Source organism: Sus scrofa, chromosome 15 (assembly GCF_000003025.6).
Source record: "Sus scrofa isolate TJ Tabasco breed Duroc chromosome 15, Sscrofa11.1, whole genome shotgun sequence".
Lineage (NCBI taxonomy): Eukaryota > Metazoa > Chordata > Mammalia > Artiodactyla > Suidae > Sus > Sus scrofa.
In genome coordinates, this window is record NC_010457.5 from 112832765 (window position 1) to 112851275 (window position 18511).

Here is an 18511-nt window from a genome sequence, read left to right on the forward strand (position 1 = left end):
TGATTTACAATGTTGTGTTGGTTTCTGGTATACAGCAAAGTGATTCACACATACATTCTTTTTCATATTTTTTGTTATGGTTTATTACAGAATACTGAATATAGTTCCCTGTGCTATATATACAACATTAGGATCTTGCCATTTATCTATTTTATATTTAGTAGTTTGTATGTGCCAATCCCAAACTCCTAATTTATCCCTTCCCCATCCACTTTTCCCTTTGGTAACCATAATTTGTTTTCTATGTCTGTGAATCTGCTTCTGTTTTGTAAATGAGTTCAATTGTGCTATAAATTAGATTCCACATATAAGTGATATCACATGGTATTTGTCTTTTGTCTTACTTCACTTAGTGTGATAATCTCTAGGTCCATCCATGTTGACATTATTTCATTCTTTTTATGAATAAGTAGTATTCCATTACGCGTCTTTGTACACCACACATATATGTATACACACACACACACATCACATCTTTATCCATTAATTTGTTGATGGACATTTAGATTGCTTCCATGTCTTGGTTATTTGTAAATAGCGCTTCTATGAACACTTAGGTGCTTTTATCTTTTCCAATTAGTTTTTTCTCCAGCTATAAGCTCAGGGGTGGGACTGCTGGATCAAAAGGCAACTCTATTTTTCATTTTTAAAGGAATCTCTATACTGTTTTCCATAGTGGCTTCACCAGTTTAACTTCCCACCAACAGTACAGGAGGGTACAGGAAAGGGAAAGAGTTTTCCTTCTTATTTATATTTACTATGAGGGTATAGCCCCTGGAGAAGGGTGATCCCAGCTAAACATAAGCAGGATTTCATTTCATCTCCCTACTGTAGGAAAGGCCATTGGACTCTGATTTATCATGCTCTAATTACATGAGCTATTAAAACCTCATTAATCTTTGATAAAGGAGCCATGAATATACAATGGGAAAAACACAGTCTTTTCAGCAAGTGGTGCTAGGAAAACTGGACAGCCACATGTAAATCAATGAAACTGGAACACACCCTCACACCTTGCTCAAAAATAAACTCAAAATGGCTTAAAGACTTAAGCATAAGACAAGACACCATCAAATTCCTAGAAGAGAACATAACCAAAACATTCTATGACATCAACCCTACAAACGTTTTCTTAGGTCAGTCTCCCAAGGCAACATAAATAAAAGCAACATAAACCAGTGGGACCTAATCAAACTGACAAGCTTTTCCATAGCAAAGGAAACCATAAGAAAAAAAAAACAAAAAACAAAAAGACAACCCAAGGAATGGGAGAAAATAGTTTCAAATGATGCAACCGACAAGGGCTTAATCTCTACAATTTACAAGCAACTTACACAATTCAACAGCAAAAAAACCAACAACCCAATTAAAAAATGGGCAAAAGACCTGAATGGACATTTCTCCAAAGAAGATATACAGATGGCCAACAAGCACATGAAAAAATGCTCAACATCACTGATCATTAGAGAAATGCAAGTCAAAACTACTATGAGGTACCACCTCACACCTGTCAGAATGGCTATCATTAACAAGTCCACAAACAACTAATGCTGGAGAGGGTGTGGCAAAAAGGGAACCTTCTGCACTGATGGTGGGAATGCAAATTGGTACAACCACTGTGGAAATCAGTATGGGGGTACATCAGAAAACTAAATATAGAACTACCACATGACTCAGCAATCCCTCTCTTGGCCATCTATCCAGACAAAACTTTCCTTGAAAAAGATACATGCACCCATCTGTTCATTGCAGCACTATTCACAATAGCCAAGACATGGAAACAACCTAAATGTCCTTCAACAGATGAATGGATTAAGAAGATGTGGTATATATATATACAATGGAATACTACTCAGCCATAAAAAAGAACAAAGTAATGCCATTTGCATCGACATGGATAGAACTAGAGACTCTCATACCAAGTGAAGTCAGAGAAAGACAAATAACATATAATATCACTCATATCTGGAATCTAATATATGGCACAAATGAACCTTTCCACAGAAATCATGAACTTTGAGAACAGACTTGTGGTTGCCAAGGGGGATAAGGAGGGAGTGGGATGGACTAGTAGTTTGGGGTTAACTGATGTAAACTGTGGCATCTGGAATGGATAAGCAATGAGATCCTGCTGTATAGTACTGGGAACTATATCTAGTCACTTGTGATGAAACATGTTGGAGGATAATGTGAGAAAAATAATAGATAGATAGACAGATAGACAGACAGATAGATAGATCTGCCTGAGTTACTTTGCTGTACAGCAGAAATTGACAGAATACTGTAAATCAACTATAATGGAAAAAATAAAAATCATATAAAAAAAAAACTTTTACTATAAATAGAAAGTTTTCTTTTGAACTTTTTGAACTTCATTTGATTTTTCTGGATTTGGTTTTGCTATCTCTCTTTCCCCACAAAGGAATCAAAGTTTCAATTTTGTCAGAATTCAGCCTCAAAGTAGATGGCTACGATTTTTTTTACTTTTCTGAGTTCTCGCTATTTTTTTTTTTTTAGCTTTTGCTTAGAAATTACCATTGATAACATTCACTAATTTCTCATATTCAAAGTAAACAACAACAACAAGCCTTTTATTCAATCCACCAATTCCACTTCTGGGTACACAACTGAAAAATAAAAAGCTGGGACTCCAACAGATATTTGTATACCTATGTTCATAATATTATGCATACTAGCCAAAAGGTGGAAGCAACCTAAATATAATCCAAGGATCTACGCAAAACAAAACTGGTCCAAACTAAACAGCAGCTCAGGCCCTAGGAGTTGCAGTGAATCTGTTCTTAAGAACTGGATATCTCTGCCCGGCTGAGTCTAAATGCCAACTGCCCACCCCCCCCAACAGGCTCTGAGTAGTCCCTGAGACCCTGCTCCATGGGGCTTGTGAGGGTGTAGAAGTGGCCTGACCTTTTCTGTTTTCACTGAACAGCCTGTTCTAAGGGAGAAGGAAGGGGGAGAGATCCTGATTGGGTGAGGAGTGTGGGGGTGCCAGAGAGGCAATGTGTTGTGTTACTGTGTCAATAAACTGATTTAAAGTTTTAAAAAATGATCCATACATAAAATAGAATATTATTCAAACTTAAAAAGGGAATGTTGACACATGCTACAGTACGGACGGACCTTGACAACAATATGCTACGTGAAATAAGGCAGCTGCATACTGTACGATTTCACTTATATGAGGTACCTAGAGTAGTCAGATTCACGGAGATATAAGTAGAATGGTGGTTTCCAAGGACTAGGAAGGAGGAAAAATATGGAGTTATTGTTTCATGGGTACAGAGTTTCAGTTCAGGAAGATTAAAAAACTCTGGATGATAGAGAGTATTATACAAAATGTGAATGTACTGAACACCCCAAAACGTAAAAATGGTTAAAAGGGTAAATTTTATGGTATGTACGTTTTACCAGAATTTTAAAAATTCTTATTCAAATGATGAATTTTCTTACCTTCACATTTACTTAAACATATAGAATGAATAGTATTTATATGCTTAATAAGTATATGTTCATAAAGTGTTTTTTTGTGGTTAAGTGTTAAGTTTGAATAACATTAAATAGACTAAGCCCTTACTCTTGCACTTTGAGTTTGAAAGATGGGTCCTTCATATAAAACTACATGGAAAAAATATAAGGAAAAAATAACAGTAATATAACAATAATATTGGAAAAATAGAAAGATATGAGAAATAAAACTAGGCCTCATTTTATGTTTTACTCCCAGGTCAAAAGGCTTACAAATTTCCCACTGCTTCAATACAGACATCTCTAAATCAAAACTTTTCCCATATACTACTAAGACATGAAATTGTATATCCAATAATTTTCAAAACTATGGTAACATTCTTAAATATAAGTAATGTACAATTATGTTAAATTTATAGAATTTTACTACATGCATGTTTGTTTTATAAAAAGTTCAATTAGATAATAACTTTTAAATTCTTAACACTTTTACAAATATAAATTAAGTACTTTTTCAATACAAAAAGTACTTAATTAGTTAAGAAGCTAAAAAAACTCTTCGAAACCATATAACATCCTTCTCCAGGGCTAGGCTGCTCTGCTACAGAATAAGGGAATGGAGAAAAACAAAGGGAAGGGGCCATGTTTTACTTGTCAATGTGAATCCAAACATTTATCAAACTCCTTCAGCCCCCCCCCTAATTTTTTTTTTTTTTTGGTCTTTTTTTTGCCATTTCTTGGGCTGCTCCCCTGGCATATGGAGGTTCCCAGGCTAGGGGTCAAATCGGAACCATAGCCACTGGCCTACGCCAGAGCCACAGCAACGCAGGATCCGAGCCAAGTCTGCAACCTACACCACAGCTCACAGCAATGCCAGATCCTTAAACCCAGTGAGCAAGGCCAGGGATCGAACCCAAAACCTCATGGTTCCTAGTTGGGATTCATTAACCACTGCGCCACAAGAGGAACTCCTTTTTTTGGTCTTTTTAGGGCAACATCCATGGCATATGGAAGTTCCCAGGTTAGGGGTCAATTTGGAGCTGTAGCTGCCGGCCTACACCACAGCATCTCAGGATCCGAGCCATGTCTGAAACCTACACCACAGCTGAGGGCAACGCTGGATCCTTAACCCACCAAGCAAGGCCAGGGATTGAATCTGTGTCATCACGGATAACAGTCTAGTTTGTTACTGCTGAGCCACAACGTGAACTCCCCCCCTTTCCTACTCTTAATTTGGCTGCAGTCACTTTGTAAATAACTGTATCTAGACCTATCTTAATCTCTTTGATTCCACTCTCAAGGAAAGAATGTATTTGCTCCTGTCATAAGGTCTCTCCATAACTTTGTGGTATGTATTTCTACACTTCCCATCTCTAGCTCTTTACCTTTCTCTTTATTTGAAGAAAGATGTTCACATTGTTCACGTTTCTTCCATCTTAAAATCAAACAAACAAAACCTTCCTTGGCTTATATATCCATTGTATTTACAGTCTTTACAATCAGCAGCCTTGAAAACATAATCTTGACTTCTATTTCACCTCTCATTCCCTCATTAATCACTCTTACCTCTGTGTCATGCCACTACTCTGTTCTTGCTAAGGTCTCAGCTTACAACTGACAAAACCAAGAGATATTTCGCAATACTTCTATCATCTGACACAATGACCCCACATATGCTCAAGATTTTCTACTTTTCCTTCAGTGTTATTACTTTCTCATCTGTAATATATTCCAGTTTCTTTGTTCCTGGTTAAATACATTCGTATATTATGGTATATGTTATCATAACTAGTAGCATTTTTATAAACATTTTAATAAGGCCTGCGGTACCCACAAATCTTTTCACACAGCAGTGTGCTTGTTATCAAGTACCAAAGCATTCAAAATGAGTTATTAAAAATTAATTATACACTTTAAAACTCTAACATTCTAAATTTGCTCACCTTCTCTCAGAGCTGATAAAAGGTAGCTGTACTACATTTTCTAGCAAATGTTAGGAAAAAACTCCAATCTTTTCTTCAAGGGAAATATAAAATTTTGATAGCAAATAAGAAAATAAGTGCTTTTTGAAAGAAACTCATGTAAAAGTATTTGGGAAAATACTAAAAATAAATTAATAAATTAATTAAATTAATTAAACATATATCAGCACACTTTAAAAAGTTGGGAGAAGAAATTTTTATCTGTTCTTAAATCTATCAGAGTTTTAGAAGGTTTTGAATGTTTATAAATTTTCAAAAATAAACTTTCCAATTAGTGTGTAGAAAAAACTATTTAACATCATGAAAGATGGCAATTAATATCTGATCTCAACAAGAATCTCTGAACTATAAGTAGACAGGAATGAAAAAGTATCATGATTTAGTAAACACAGCCAATATTACATTTCTTTCATTTGGACTTATATATCTTTATGAGGTATGTTTTTCAACTATGACAGCTATTAAAACCAAATATTCAAACAACTGCACACAATTCCATTATTATTATATGATATTTTAAACAATTACCTGCTTCACCTACTAGACTGCAAGATATTTAAAAGTGGAGATTTTTGTCTTCTTCATCATTGTATCCCTAAGACTTTGTATGGCATATTAGCAAATAATTATGCAATAAGTACTTTGTGAATGAATGACCAAAAATACTAAGAAGTCCATTAAAATGAAAATATATACACATGCATACATCACACACACACATAAGTGTATGAATAACAGTTCAAGGCTGTTCATAACAGTTCAATTATGATTTTGAGGTTATGTTCTCATAAATGAAGATATCATAGTTGTCCTATATAATCCATGAAAATCTTTACTTTCCAAGAGAATCATCAGTGATATAAAGAATTAATATAAAGGTAACAAAAATAAGCACAATCAATAAAATAAACTGTTTCCATAATAAGAGAACATCAGATAAATGACCCAGCACAAACAAAACTATAAAAATTAAAAATTAGGCTTTCAAAAAATTAGAAAAAAAAAATAACAGGATTTTTATTTTAAAACAGCTTATATACACTAAAGAATGTGATAGCTACTTATCATAATGTTTACCATGGTATAATTTTTTTATCATTAAGAATGTGATAGCTACTTATCATAATGTTTACCATGGTATAAATTTTCTTTTCATGCTATATTTAAAAACTTTCAATAATAAATTATATAATTAATAATTTAAATATATCCAATACTAAACTACACTTAGTCCTTTATAATATTTAAAGCAAGGAAGCCAATTTTATTTGAAAAAAAATTAGATGCACAGACAAAATCACATTCTATTAGCACTTTAACTACATCTTTAAAAAGGAAAGATTCAAAGAGAAAAAAGCAAAAAAGAAAACAAATGCTGTTCCCAAAAGAGGATTCATTTGGTGACACAATAAATTGCCAAGTTTCACAGGAATTATTAATTACATTCAGAAAAAAATTTACCTTATAAAAAGCTGAAATAAAAAAATGACTGAGTAAAACTTAAGAATTCTATAGATGATATCTACCAATCATCCATGCCCAAAATATAAAGAGGTTTTTTTTTTTTTAAATGCATTTGAAAGGGCAATATGGAGCTAAAGAATAGAAAACACACAAAATGGAATGTATATTAAATAAGGCAGTACTTCTGCAACAAATGTACTATTTCTCTTTTTTTAGCACCAGTATAAAACTTCCTGGAAAGTTTTCTCCCTCATTCTCAGGTTGATAGTTCCCTTAGTTATAAAAGTTTGATATTATCTAAAAATGTATCTGTATATCCAGTACAAAATTTTTACATAAAGAGAAAAAATAAGCTGCAATACTTAAAAGATCAAAATAAAATAAGCAAAGCCAAATTTAGAAGCAAAACTATCCCACTGATACCTACCTCCTGGAAATGCCATTAGCCAGACATTTATGGCTACAAGACTTAGAGGAAAGAGGTGATGATGTTGGAGACAAGTTGAGAGGGGCAATCAAACTGTTGATGATCTCAGTCAACTGCGCACTCTGCAAGACAACAGAAAACCTTTTACTGCTGCTAAGCAAGAAATATGAGTTAAATCTCAGATCTTTAGTGCCTATTAAAGCTTAACTTCTCATGAAACATAAATGTTTCATGTTCATGTTTCAGTATTTTTCTCTACAAAGACGATTTACACCACTACTGATTTTTCCATTTATCATAAGTAAATCTACATTTTAAAGTGCTCCTCTTTTTCCACATCCTTTTTGTTTGTTTGTTTCAGTTCTCAAAACAATCATCTACAACAATTATAGGAAGTATAGGCCACATCGATGGAAACAATATATTTCTATAAAAGAATGACAACTTTTCTGATCATATATAATCCATGTTCACTGGAGAAAAAAAGACTTTTAGGAAGAGGTTTAAAAAATGGAAAGAGGAGTTTCCACTGCAGCTCAGCAGGTTAAGAACCTGACCTATTGTCCATGAGGGTGCGTTTCGATCCCTGACCTTGCTCAATGGGTTAAGGATCCAGCACTGCCATGAGCTGTGGTATAGGTTGCAGATGCTATTCAGATCCTGAGTTGCTGTGTCTGTGGTGTAGGCCAGCAGCTACCTCTCTAATTCAACCCCTCACCTGGGAACTTCCTTTTATGCTGCGGGTGGGCCCTAAAAAGCAAAAAAAAAAAAAAGAAAGAAAGAAAGAAAAAGAAATGAAAATAAAGAGTATGATAGAACTAAATATAATTTTTGAATTCTTCAAAAAGTTTTTCATGAAAGAGAACCTGAAATGTTTTACCCATTTATTTTCTTGAAAAAAATAATTTGTATCTAAAGACTTCATTTTAAAAATTACTACATACTTTTATTTTATTTATTTATTTTTTATAAGGCTGCACCCACGGCATATGGAGGTTCCCAGGCTAGGGTCTAATCAGAGCTACAGCTGACAGCCTATGCCACAGCCATGGCAATGTAGGATCTAAGCTGTGTCTGTGACCTACACCACAGCTCATGGCAACGCCAGATCCTTATCCCACTGAGCGAGGCCAGGAATCGAACCCACAACCTCATGGTTCCTAGTCGGATTCTTTTCCACTGCGCCACAACGGGAACTCCAAATTATTACATACTTAAATATGATTAAAGCTAGTTTTCAAAATCACCAATATAGACTCTTTATTCATCTACCAAGTATTCATTAATTTGTTTACACAAAGAAATTTACAGTATATTTCATATTTTCCAGTCTAAATCACTGACACACTCTTCTCATTGTTCCACCACCTCCGAAAATACCGAAAAATCTTTTTAGACCCTGGAGGTCGCTAGTCAGAGTTGTATGAATAATGGTCCTAGAAGGGCAGTGTCACAACCAACCTCCAGCTTTATTTTACCCTAACAACCGCCCCACTCCAGCCAATAAAATCTCATACACCATATTTGGGAGAGAAAATTCACAGCAAAAATGAGAATAAAATTAAAATTAGCAGAGGAAAAAAATGAACACCAAAAACAAAAAACTCATCAAATTTAAAAGTCAAAACACTTGCTGGCTATTTATAATACAGTTTCTAATGTAAATGCATCACTGTGAAATTTACTTTAAATTATCTGAAGTTCTCAAATAAATTCACCTTTCAACTTATGAACAAAATATATTATTTAATAATGTAAGTATGCATTGATACTAGGAATTAATGTTATTTTCTAAAACTACTATCAGTCTAAAACTCAGAGTGCCTTTATATTTTAACTGTCAACTCTTTAGTTGTTTTTGAGGAACACAAGTTCAGTAGCAAAACATTCCTCAAACAAAGTTAATTTACTCAATTCAAAGGATTACCTGATCCATCTTCAAGTTCCCCTATGGTCAGCAAATACTACTCTACCAATAGGTTACTTTTTAAAAAGTTATTTTTCATTTTTTTATATACAAGGAACTTATCTCTTGTCCATTCACCCTAATGCAAACTCAGAACTAATGCAAAATCAGAAGACTTAAAGGGTCAAGATTCTTCTCTCTCTTTTTTTTTTTCTCTCCAGTCTTTTTAGGGCCGCACTCACAGCATACAGAGGTTTCCAGGCTTGGAGTTGAATTGGAGCTGCTACACCATAGCCACCGCAATGCCGGATCCGAGCCGCATCTGTGACCTACACCACAGCCCATGGCAATGCTGGATCCTTAATCCACTGAGTGAGGCCAGGGATATCCAACTGGTTACTCGTTGGATTTGTTTCCATTGTGCCACAATGGGAACTCCACCAATAGGTTATTTTAAGAAAAATATGTGTGATACCAGCCTTGCCACCCCTTTGATACTAACCCCTAGACTGTCTTCAGCAAGCATTTTAAAACTTAATTTTAATTGACCTATAAAAACATTATTAGCATATGTTCCAAGAACATATTACCTGTTCATAGGCAATTTATAAATGACCTCTACAAGTGATTGCTGCTGCTCCTTTCATCCTATTCTTCTCTCCTTACGTCTAGAACCATTACTATTCTCACAATGCCTGGTTCCCTTTCCTCCCAAAGCCTCTGACACTCCTGTCAGCAATGGGACCTAAAATGAACATGATACCCAAGGTCACCTTCATGGGTGAGCAACCTGTGCATAGCATAGGGTTGTACTCAGAAGGGATCTCATGTTTGGTTAATGCTCTGCTATCACTGGCTTAAAACTTTAAAACTGTTTTTAAAGGGATATGTGAGTTCATTGTGCACTGGGCCCAGCAAATTAGCCAGTTCTGATGTTAACTCAATCAAACAAATTGATGTTACCAAGGAAAAAGAAAAAATACAAGACATCTCTTTCCAAAGGGTAAGTCGTGACCTACATGTTAAAAAAGCAAAAGATCTGACTGATCAAGTAAATACATCAGCCTGGATTATGAAATAACTAGGGTTAAACTGAAAGGGTATTGTTTCTATGGGATAAGGTGAGCAGAAAAAAACAGGGAAGACAAATATAACTAACATTAATTTAAAACACTGCTTTACATTCCAATTAACATCAGGTAATTACAAAATAACTTTCTGAATTATAAAATATTTATAACAGTATTTTGAGTATGCACTCCAATTAAGTAAAACTCTAGGCAATTGCAAATTTAACAAATATGGGGTAGGAGGAGGTGCCCATATTCTGAACTATCAGGATTAAGATAGTAGTAATCTGGTACTAAATTATTTCACAATTTATGTTAGGAAAAAAACAGAAAAATTAGATATGGACAGGCATGAGAATACATATTATCCACTGGAACAAAATAATCATGCAGCTATAGTCCCAACTGAATATATTCAGCAGATTCAGTCTAGCTGCAAATTAGCAAACTCCTAGAAAGCCAGGTTTGTTCCAGAGCCACCAAAGTCTAAATTAAAATAAATGTGCTGATATCAAATGACAAATATAGGACAGAATAATTAAATTTCTAGGGTCATCCATAAGAGGACTTAAATATTAGGAAAAACTTTGGAACCAAAGCAATTCATTAGCAGTTTATTAGACTCTATTTCCAGGATAATTTTTTAATGAGAGAATACATTAAATCCCAACAGTATCTTTCACTAAAACTCTCTATCAATAGATTAATCAAACTGTTTAGGTATGTTAATTGATACTACCATTCTTTCCCCATGAAGCAAAGTTCAATGATGAACAATTTTGCTAGAAAGCAAGATTTTCCAGCCCTAGTATAAATGAGTTACCACCCTATAGCTCTGTACCAATACTTTACATATTATATTTAAATAACTTTAATTATATCAATATTATAACTCATGACTAGTCACATACTAAATATTTTAATTGCATTTAATATCAAATGGTCAACTTTAATAACCAATATCTCAAGCAGACATACAGGTTTATTTAAATAGTTTATATAATCAATTAAAAGTCATTTCATGCTACTCACATTTTACGCTCACTTCACATTACCTGTTTTTCTATATTGCGAAGAAGTAGTGTAGGGCTACTTGGTGACATTTCAAAATCTTGTTCTGGCAAAGGATCTTGACTCTCTTGAAGAATCTGGGGATTCCTTGTAGTGTTTAATGAAGCTGCTTGGTCTGTACACTGTATTTGTTTTCTTAAAATGTCTTTAGGAAGTTGGCATTCTTCTAGGATCACTATCCCCTAGGCAAACAAGAGTTGCAATGAAAACACACTGACTGCTAAGTCAATTTTAATGCTACAATGCTCTTGAACCATGCTTATTATTCCTTGGAAATCAGAAAATAGATATGTGAAAGTGCCATTTAACTCTGTAAAAGAGTTGCTGATTTAAAACATGTGCAGCTAAAAGAACATGTTTATTTGATGGATTATGCTTGTAAAATATTGTCATAAATTATATACATGCAGTTATTTTTTTGGTTGGCTTTAGTTATTGGCGTTAAAAACATGATACATGTAGAATAAAATGAAAGGCTTATACACAGAATATAAACATATTTGACTAAAACTTGAACATTTCTGGATATAACCTTCTGGTGTTTCCGTCACTAGCATTTCCATTTGAGTTTTGTATTTGATCACTCCTAATTTCATAAATTAAAATACCAAACTTAGAAACATCCAAACAATAATCTAACTTTATACTAACTGCTTTCAGAGCACTCTAAGAATCCCAACCCTGTTGCTGCTAGCCAACTAACTGGCAGGACTGAATTATAGAGAAAAAGCACTCCATGGGCCACAGTTCTCGTTGCTTACAGAGTAGATGAGTTAATGATAAAGACACAAGTTTTCAACTTTGATGGACAGTTTCTGAAATGTAAATAACTAGAGAAATGAGCAGGGATCTAGCTGCCTCTGTACCCCCTGTCTACCATTCCCCCCCACCCCACCCCCGACACACACACTTATTACTCAACTGGCTTGCTTAACTTTCCCCCACATTCCCAAGCTTCTTCACTACAACTGTCCTCAAACTTAGGTCTTGAAGAGACAATGAAGACAGGGGTGAGGGGAAAAGGAGTGCACATGATCTCATATGATCTTAATGGCTTCATAGTTCTCATCGTAAAACTTCTTCCCTTCCCACCCCTTCTACTTCATTTCCCTCTGCAAAGAATAATATATATTATTACATAATGTATGTGTGTGTGTGTGTGTGCATATATATGCATATGGCTAAAATATTATATTATTTTAATTAAAAATAGACTAAAACATTAATATATGTGTACAATATTTCATGATGAAACAAATTAAATGACTTGTGTGCCAGCTTATATCATGTATAAGAGCTATACACTGGATGGAAAATACCTATGCATTATATGCTACATACAAGAAGTCTTACTTTGCACTATAAAGGATAAGAATGTATCACTTTAGAATTAACATATTCAGCTATAGTATTAAACACACATTTTATTATTTTATAGTTACATATTACAAATGATGCTTGGTGAGACTAACTTTTTTTACCTGCACTTGTAACAGAGTACCTTTACAAAGAGAGGGGGATCCAACTGTTGATCCCATCTCAATGACTATTTTTATAGAACGCACAAATACAGCTATCAAGAAATCGGAAGAAATACATTTTGGTTATGTTTCACTTGATATTTAAAGAATTGAGTTAGACTTGATAGTATTATCAATCTTGAAAGTCCTTAATAGGGTATGAAATGCCTACCCAAAATTTGTACAAGTTTCTTGTAGGTTATTCACAAGTACCTCTATACAAAGGAAATACAAGTTTTCAGAGTCCTCATCCTGGCTCAGTGGTAATGAACCCAGCTAGAATCCATGAGGATGCGGGTTCAATCTCTGGCCTTACTCGCTCAGTGGGTTGAGGTTCTGGTGTTGCCGTGAGTTGAAGTGCAGGTCACAGATGTGGCTTGGATCTGGCGTAACTGTGGTTGTGGTGTAGGCTGGCAGCTGTAGCTCCAATTCGACCCCTAGCCTGGGAATTTCCATATGCTGCGTGTGTGGCCCTAAAAATACCAAAAACAAAAACAAAAAAAACCAAGTTTTCACTAATTTAATTAAAATTCCCTTTGGAATTTGATTATAGTCTATATTATGGGCCAGGCTATTGTGAATTACCCTGTATTCATAATAATAATTAAAATCACAAAACAATTACAATTGTTTTTATGGAAAAAATGATTCTGAATTTCAAAAGCCCAATTCCCAAACCTTTCGAATACAATTTTTTTTTTTTAAGTAGGAGGCCACGTATAGTTAATTCAACAGAGAATAAACAGTTTAGGAGTTCCCACTGTGGCTCAGCAGGTTAAAAACCTGACATAGTGTCCGTGAGGATGTGGGTTCCACCCCTGACCTCGCTCAGTGGCTTAAGGACCTGGTGTTGCTGCAAGTCACAACACAGGTTGCAAATGCAGCTTGTCAATGCCTAGCCTGGAAATTTCCAATGCTGCAAGTACAGCCATTAAAAATAATAATAACATTTTAAAAATTGAACAGGGGAGACAATCATAGTCAACTTCATAATCTACTTTGTTCTCTTAAACTATTGCCCTGGACAAAACTCTCACAGCTTAAGAATGGCCCACAATTTTTCTCTGCCATAGCCAAGAACAGAGAAGAAAGGAAAGAAGGTTAAATCTTTTAGAGACACTGCAGACATAGTCCCTGTTCTTAAAAATCAGGAAAAGAATATACATGGGTTGGATCATCATAATGTATACTTTATCTCACAATTTTGTTAATTGTAACTCATTAATCTGGAGTTCCCTTTGTGGCCCAGTGGAAACGAATCCCACTAAGAACCATGAGGTTGTGGTTCGATCCCTGGCTTTGCTCAGTGGGTTAAGAATCCGGCATTGCTGTGAGCTGTGGTGTAGGTTGCAGACGCAGCTCGGATCCCACATTGATGTGGCTGTGGTGTAGGCTGGCTATAGCTCTGCTTAGACCCCTAGCCTGGGAATCTCCATATGCCACAGGTGTGTCCCTAAAAAGCAAAAAAAAAAGTATAATTCATTAATCTGAATTTTTATGAAATCATGAAAAGAAGAGTCTAATGATAGCTAAAATTAGGTAAATAACAGAGGCATGAAAAAATTTAAAAAGGATGAGTTCTGTTAACTTAGACAAGTGAAAACTCTAGCATAAGATGAAAGCAAATCAGCTGTTCAGAGCAGACAACTATTCCTGATAATAAGCCTATAGACATCCCCATCCCCACTCCCAAGGTCCTCACAGAGACAACACAGTGTGAAAAAATAAACAACTGCCTCACCAAAATATGTATTATTTATATAAAGTCACCAAAACTAATTTTAAGCAAGAAGTTTAAAACAAACAAAATACACAACTTAAGATGTGGAAGAACCTGATCTAAGATAACGAAAGAAATCTAGAAGAGAAATAATTTAACATAGGATATCCAGCCTCTCAAAAAACTATTTTAATTTTTTTTCTGGAAGTTAGAAGAAGCTGTTCTCTTACTGAAAGCTAGAACAGAGAAAAAGAGAAATATGGAAGCTGTAATGTGTGACAAAGTAGTTGCAAGAACAGAGAAGGGATGTTGCTAATACCTGCTATATTTTTTTTTATGTAACTGGAAATTTGAGAATAGTGCTTGTACATTTTGATATTTTTGATCTAAAACCAAGCTCATAGTTTATCTAAATCTTTTTTTTTTTGGGGGTGTTTTAGGGCCTCACCCACAGCATATGGAGGTTCCCAGGCTAGGAGTCAAATTGGCCCACACCACAGCCATAGCAACTCAGGATCCGAGCCGAGTCTGTGACCTACATCACAGTTCATGGCAATGGCAGATCTTTAACCCACTGAATGAGGCCAGGGATCAAACCCGAATCCTCATGGATGCTAGTCGGGTTTGTTAACCGCTAAGCCATGAAGGGAACTCCCAATACCTGCTTTCTTCTCTCCAAAAATTTAAGCAAAATTTAGACCACCTGGAGTGTGTCATTTGCCCCTTTTGACACTAGTAAAACACTGTGTTTCCTGATCAGAGACAAAAACCAGCACTTATTTAAACAGGCTATTTACAAAAGAGCATCTCAATTGTTTTCCCTTCTCCTTATCACCAAGTTAACTGATGAGAAAGGTTTTTATTTTCCTTAGCGATATATTAAACAAAAAGTTCTGTCTCAGTTAAGATGCATTAATCTGAGTTCCCGGAGTTCCCGTCGTGGCGCAGTGGTTAACAAATCCGACTAGGAACCATGAGCTTGCGGGTTCGGTTCCTGCCCTTGCTCAGTGGGTTAATGATCCGGCGTTGCCGTGAGCTGTGGTGTAGGTTGCAGACGCGGCTCGGATCCCGAGTTGCTGTGGCTCTGGCGTAGGCCAGTGGCTACAGCTCCGATTGGACCCCTAGCCTGGGAACCTCCATATGCCATGGGAACGGCCCAAAGAAATAACAAAAAAAAAGACAAAAAATAAATAAATAAATAAATAAAAATAAACTGAGTTCCCATTGTGGCCCAGCTGTTATGAACCTGACTAGTATCCATGAGGATGTGGGTTAAGGATCCAGTGTTGCCGTGAGCTGCAGTGTGGGTTGCAAACATGGCTTGGATCTGGTATTGCTGTGGCAATGCAAGCTCCTATTTGACCCCTAGCCTGGGAATATCCATATGCCACAAGTGCAGCCCTAAAAGGCAAAAAAAAAAAAAAAAAAAAAAAAAAAAAAAGCATTAAATCACTCTTCTCAATTTTTTAAAATACAATAATTCAAGAATGTAGAAGAGGAAAAAAGTGCTATTTTACCAATTCAGTATAATAACTGAACTGCACATAAATAAGCAATTAGACATCTTAATTCCTAAGAAATATAAGGATAAACTACCAAAATAAAGAAATATTGTATTTAAATACCATAATTAAAGTGACATTTTCCATAAAGCAAACATAATCTGATTCTTAGGGAACAAAGGGCCAGATACACATCTAGTCAGAACCAAGAAAAATGTAAGGCCATATAAATTATTATGGGAAAGTTTATATTTATTTCCTTAAAGTAATTTATAACAAATAGATGCTATATAAGCATATAATCAAGCAAAAAAATGTTTAAACAAGTATAAAACACTGCTTAGAAAACAGAGAATGTTAAAATACCCTTTCTCAAGTCAAAGCAAAATGAATCAAAATGTCTAGATTCAAACATAAAACTTAGTTACCAATTCAACTAGGAACCCACTTTCTTGGAAATTTCCAAATTGATTTAAACTTGACTTATTCTTAGAACTCTACTGGGTATAAGAAATATTTGTGACAATATATCTTTCAAGAAAATAATCAATATCTATCCTTCTATCCACCTTTCTATAGACATCACCACCAAATTTTACAATTAAACAATATTCATGACTTCCTAGCGTCCTCTCCATCTCTTCATAACTCATACTTTCTGCTCCTTTGAATACCATACTAACTGGTTATTCCTGAAACAGACCAAGTGTGCCTTCAAACCTTTAAGGAATCCCTTTTCTAGTGCCATAAATTCATTAAGCAAACTACTATTTATCCTGCAAAGTCATAGTGAAGCATCATCTCTTTACTGATGTATTCTCTGACCTGCTAAACCCTGAAGTCAGGAGTTAAGTATTCTCTCTACGCCACATCTATTTCTTATTAAAAACATGTATCACTGCACATACACTTTATGCTGCCATTAACTATTTATGTAGTCTATCTCCCCTACCAGAATATAAACTCATGATAGAATTTAAAACTTACTAATCTTTATTCATATGAAGATCTTAGGTGGGATAGGCTAACTATGTGATTCATGGACTCTACTTCCTTCCCTTCTCAGCTTTTTCTTTTCAGACCATTCACCATCAACCTTACATTATTATCTTTATTATGTCCACAGTTTCACCATATTGAAAATAATATCTCACAAAAACAAGTTAGAAAGAGATATTTAGCAACATGTAGATTAAATAGGACTTCATAGGATTGCATGAGAACTCCTTATATTATTGCTTCTATGTGAAAATATACAAGTTCCAAACAAACAGCCTATAATTTGGGGAAACTATATCTTTAGGCTAAGGAAAACTTACCTTAAATTTCTCCTGCTAGGAATTAAAACAATATTTATTTCTGTAATCATTTTCTTAATTTCCCCCATTAGACTAAAATCCCTAAAAAATGTAATAATTCTGTAAGTTTTGTTCATCACTTTATATCCTAAACACATATTAGGCACCTAATAACTGTGTGAAAGGAAAGAATGAAGAAGAGGAGGAGGAAAGGAGAAAACAAAGAAGGAAAGAGAGATGAATAAATGCTATTAAATAATTGCTACAATATAATAGTACATCTTTAACTGCCATTTCTACTGAAATAACTCCAAATGTACATTTTATGAACCTGCCTCAGAGTTCCTGTCATGGCTCAGTGGTTAAAAAATCTGACTAGGAACCATGAGGTTGCAGGTTTGATCCCTGGCCTCACTCAGTGGGTTAAGGATCCTGCATTGCCGTGAGCTGTGCTGTAGGTCAAAGACATGCAGCTCGGATCCCGTATTGCTGTGGCTCTGGTGTAGGCTGGTGGCTACAGCTCCGATTCGACCCCTAGCCTGGGAACCTCTATATGCCGCAGGAGCAGCCCAAGAAAGAGTAAAAAGACAAAAAAAAAAAAAAAATTTTTCTTTAAATAAAAAATAAAGCCACTCACAAAAATGTCCCACACAATTTAACTTTTATCAAATTGTGATGTTATCAATATCACTTGAAATTTTATCAAATATTCAAAGGATAATTCCAATCTTTCAAAAAAAAAAGAAAATTGTAGTGGTGTGTATAGAGTCAATTCCAAACTCCCAATTTACCCCTTCTCCCCATATTTCCCTCTTGTACAGTAGAAAACTGACAGAACACTGTAAATCAGCTATGATGGAAAATTAATCACTTAAAAAATAAAAAATAATAGAAAAAAAAAAACAAGTACACATGGAACATTCTCCAGGATAGATCACTTGCTAGGCCACAAAACAGGTCTCAGTAAATTTAAGCAAAATGAAATCATATCAAACATCTCCCAACCACATCCCACCAGTCAAGAAATCAACTACAAGGAAAAACAGCAAACAGAATCCAAAGTTGGCA

General features: G+C 35.0%; 1 protein-coding gene across 1 annotated transcript in view; it reads right to left on the reverse strand.

The window, feature by feature from the left end:
• The window catches only part of KANSL1L (KAT8 regulatory NSL complex subunit 1 like), a 161100-nt gene that overhangs the window by 91638 nt on the left and 50951 nt on the right, over positions 1-18511 (reverse strand). Inside the window, 2 exon segments of the mRNA XM_005672154.3 lie at positions 7357-7478; positions 11388-11585. Coding sequence (XP_005672211.2) covers positions 7357-7478; positions 11388-11585 — 320 coding nt within the window.